A 4441-nucleotide genomic window follows, 5' to 3' on the forward strand; every position below is an offset into this window, starting at 1 on the left:
ATGAAAGTAAAGGTGATAAAAATTGCAGAGCTTTAAAACTGCATTTTATTTTCTTCATTGTATTAATATCACTACATTTATTGTTTTTTCTGAAACTTTGATTTTAATTTTCTCTTTCCTAATCTTCTCAAAATATAAAATAAAATTAAATACAGACAAAAATTGAAAATATTTTTTCTTGCAGAGTACAACAGGATAGTCATGACAGTTTTGATACTTAGCTATATCATAATACCAAATTTAAAAGAGGTTTTAGGAAGAAAATTAAATAATACATTGAATAGGAATGGATTTCATGTATGTATGTCACTGTTATTTTTCTCTTTTGATCACTTAGTATATTAGATCTGAAACCATTTCTTCAAGGATTTTCACAATCTGTATGATTATTCTCCTTTTTTTTCTTTTTTTTTGGTGAAAAACACCGAGAATGAGGAAAACAATCTGCATATCTGTACTGTAAGAACTTGTTTTTAACATTCAAGTCCAGTTAAAAATGTAGAAGTGTCCTTGTTTGGAGGAATTTGCATTTGTGTAAAGGATAGGAAGCAAAGTAACCTACCTGTGATGAGAACTAGGTCTGTTCTCAGCCGCTTGCTTTCCATTTATCTCTGCCTCTGTCTTGGTTTGGAAAGACAGGTGTCTGCCAGGGAAAGCTGGAGCTTCCCTTGGAATGGAGAATGTGAACCCCCTCCCTCCAAATTATTATAATTTTGAAATTAAGGGCTTTCAGGCAAAGATATGGGAATAGGAATAACAGTTCTTTACCAGGAATATTAAAAATGTAGTAGTACAAAAAAGCAAACAAACAAAAAAAAAAAAGAAAAAACACTGACGGAATCAGAACTCTGTTGGTCAGGGTGTTGGTAGTAGTCCATTTAAGTCCTCCTGTAGTAACAGATTTGGTTCTGCTGGAGCAGAGATGATCCTGTAGAAGGGTCCAGTGGTGGCCTTCTGATGAGTCTGGTGTTCCTCTGGGAATCCAGTGGAAACAGGCTGTCCTGCTGTTCTGAGGCTCAATTTTTATCCAGGTAGGAATGGCTGGCTCCTCCCACTGGGTGGAGCATCTCACAATGGGATGATGTAATTGTATCAGTCATGCAGTGAGCCTCAATGGCCCATTAACAGCAGATATCCCCCTGGAGGGAGGATGGGTTGTGGAAGAGATAAAGAACATTGCCCCTCCTGGTTTTAACAGCTGGCCCATTAACAGAAGGCACCTACCTCCTCTCCCCTGGAGTTATGAGATAATGGAAAATACTTCTTTAACCAGTTTCCACAGACAGGAACAGAATACATTTGCATTTGCAAGCCAAGACAGTGTCCCAAATCACAGCTCTGTGGCAGGCCCTGCTGTGGTAGCTGGCTCTTTAAACCAGTTCTGCTAGTTTAAGACATTTTTATAAAAATATGTCATCTGCAGTCAGTCACTGGATAATTTTTGTGCTGTTAGGAAATTAAATGGTTAAACAATATAAATATGAAATATGACAGACAAGGCAAAAAAGTTCAAAGATTATATTTCACCAGAAAATAATTAATAAATTGGTTACTGGAGCTTTTCTCTTTTGTTCCCAGGGGAATTTAAGACAGAAGCAGGAGTTTGTCATGGGGTAGGGGAAGTGAAGACTCTAGGAAACAATTAGATAAATTTTGTTATCTCTCCAGGCAGTGAGCAGGGAAAAGAAAATGCTAAAGAAATGTGGGATTTATTGCCAAGATCTTAAGGTATTACAGCAATGTGCATTTCTTGTTTCCTAGTAAATTATAGTAATCTACAGTTTGCTTACAGTTTGCTTACACATGGGTATAGGAAACCAGAGATCTGAATACCAGTGAGTGTAGCTTTCATGTACCCGTTCAAAGATCTGAGTCTTGTGTCCCCTCATCTCATTAAAATGATGGTTTCACACAGTTAGTTTTGGTATGCAGAAGCACCTGGAAAGATCTGGAAAAAAGGAACATGAGTATTGTTATTAACAAAAAGCCTAAATAGACATTAATGTTGTAGCGTATTTTTTTCTAGATCAAATACTAAAGAATTTCTTCTAAGTTTATCTTAAAATAACAACTGTAGAAAAATCTTTTGGATGATTATGTCTTATATATTTACAATAATTTTTCTTTTGTGCGTTTCGATGTGTTATTAAAATGAACAAACTAACAAAACCACAAAACCACTAAATATCCAGGTCTTTAAAAAATCTGATCTTTTATATAAACTATGTCAAGAGGTTTAATTCTCTAAGATATTGTTTGTGGTCACTTTTTATTGCAGATTTCCAACAGAAAGGAATGTTGTACAATCTAATATATAAGACTGTTAAGTCTTGGAAGAGAGAAGACTGCTTGTGTTACAAGAATTTAATAAAAATGATGGCCTTGTGTTGTTGAACCCTGGAAAGACTGGGGACTAGAGTAACGTGAGACCAAACCAGTATGGTTTCCAGCACGAACTCCGCTTTATTCCGCGAGATGGCCGGTTAAGTACAGAGCAGATAGTTTACAGTAGCAGGTGCATTGTGATAGGCAGTGAGCATACAGAAGTATGTAAGCAATCTAGGATTAAGGTGGCTACGGAGATCTAGTGCCATTACCTCCATGCTGCGAGTGGCCATACCTTAACACATACGTAGCAGGAGATAAGGTTATCTGCTACTACGTACTCGGAACGTTCCGCGGCCTACTAGGCCCAGGCCTGAGGCCTAGTTTGGCCTAGTCTGGAATAGCTCAAATGGTATCTGTGAGCATATCATGCCCACGATACCTGAGAAACTCGGCCACAGTTCCTCCTTTTTCTTTTTGGGCTATCCAAACTGACGTTAAGGCACGGTCAGCTAATTTGCGCATGCATTGTATCAAGCAAGGCACTATTGTCAAAACTACTATGACAGCAATAAAGATCATTATACCAAAACGAATTAAATCCACAATCCACCCAGTGAGATTCCAAGACTTCAGCCAAGTGTCAAACGGAGTGTTCTCAACTACAAGATGTTTCATGTTGTCCCTCAACTGCGCTAACTGTTGATGTATCGACCGTGAGTGGTCTGATAAATTCATGCAGCACATGCCTTCAAACTCTTCGCATCCATGCCCCTGAGCCAAAAGAAGGAAGTCAATCGCGGCTCGGTTCTGGAGCACTGAATGGCGAATGCCACTAACATCTTCAGCAAGCTCACTCAACAACTTCGTCGTTATGTTAATCTGTTTTCCTGTCCAGCAGGCTAAATGTTTCAGTTGTGTGAGGGCTTGTGCTGAAGCAACTCCTGGGGCAAAAATGGATGCTGAGATCACGGCTGGAGGCTGCCATAGGGTAACGTGATCTTTGCAGTTGGGACCTAGCTGAGACATACTGCGCTTGACTCGTTGAGCCTTCCTTGGCAAGCCTAGAACCTGGTGAATGCTAGGTGCGAACAGAGTTAGTTTGCCAAAATAACACGGTCCTCCGACACTGTTCTGAGGTACTGTGGACCACGCTCTATCTCCGCAAACTAAAAAGATTCCTGGTGGCAATCTCTTAGCAGCTGTTGTCAATTGCGTGACAGATCTGACCCAACTATTACAATACTCAGAGTAATTGTAATACAAAAGTGAATGAGGGGACAGCCACGTAGCGTGGCCTTTCAATTGCTGCTCATCTATGATTAATAGACTAGAATTCACTGCAAAGCGCCCAAAGACAAGACAATAGTTTCCTGGCACAGAACCTAAGAGATCAAGCTCCTGAGGTTCTGGACCAGCCGCTCGAAGGTTTCGCGCTATGGCAGCAGCTTGTGGCCCTAAATCACCTTTTGGGTCAATCCTGACAGGAGTTAAAGACTTGAACTCTGCCATGGAGGTCAGTGGAACTCCAATCAAGCAGGTTCTAAAAGGATTGGATGGCGTCGCTAGAGATAAACAAAAGGAATCCTGTTTAGTTTGTTTGGCCCAAGTAACCCACATGTTCTCCCTTGTGTCAATGTCAAACATCCCTGCTCTTATTTTTACTACCACACTGATTAAAACCAACACCCTCATGCTTAACATTTCACCCATTGTGAAAAGCACACAGTGTAGCACACAGGCTATCAACCTAAAACCCTAACCAATAACTTATCGTGCCTCTAAGTGTCACACAGCAACAGTGCAATGATATAGTATTAAAACAGTCAATTTTCAGCACTCTCCGCGTCTTCTTGAGGTGCTTCAGGTAAGTCGTCGCTGTCTCTGTGAGTGTCACCGCCGGTTGGTATCTTTTCTTGTGGACACGCACGGGTAAAGCGACTCGGCACCCAGACAGGTCCTGCTTCTCCTGCAGAAACACACATATAACCGCGACCATTAAACAAGACTGGACTGGGTCCCTGCCATTCACCCGTTCGCATGTCCTTATGATATACGTAAAGTCCTGGAATTGCTTGTGGTCTCCCTTCTTTCACAGCCTGGTGGTGGATGACAA

At 40.6% G+C, this 4441-nt stretch overlaps 1 protein-coding gene across 1 annotated transcript; it reads right to left on the reverse strand.

The window, feature by feature from the left end:
- Positions 1 to 1907: 1907 nt before the first annotated feature.
- LOC134559138 (uncharacterized) lies at positions 1908 to 4146 on the reverse strand. Its single transcript, XM_063414075.1, has 2 exons — positions 2799 to 4146; positions 1908 to 1948 (listed from the first exon to the last, which is right to left on the reverse strand). The coding sequence occupies exons 1-2, from the start codon at positions 4036 to 4038 to the stop codon at positions 1908 to 1910; spliced, it is 1281 nt and encodes a 426-aa protein (XP_063270145.1). The 5' UTR covers positions 4039 to 4146.
- Positions 4147 to 4441: the final 295 nt, after the last annotated feature.

This window comes from Prinia subflava, chromosome 1, assembly GCF_021018805.1.
Source record: "Prinia subflava isolate CZ2003 ecotype Zambia chromosome 1, Cam_Psub_1.2, whole genome shotgun sequence".
NCBI lineage: Eukaryota > Metazoa > Chordata > Aves > Passeriformes > Cisticolidae > Prinia > Prinia subflava.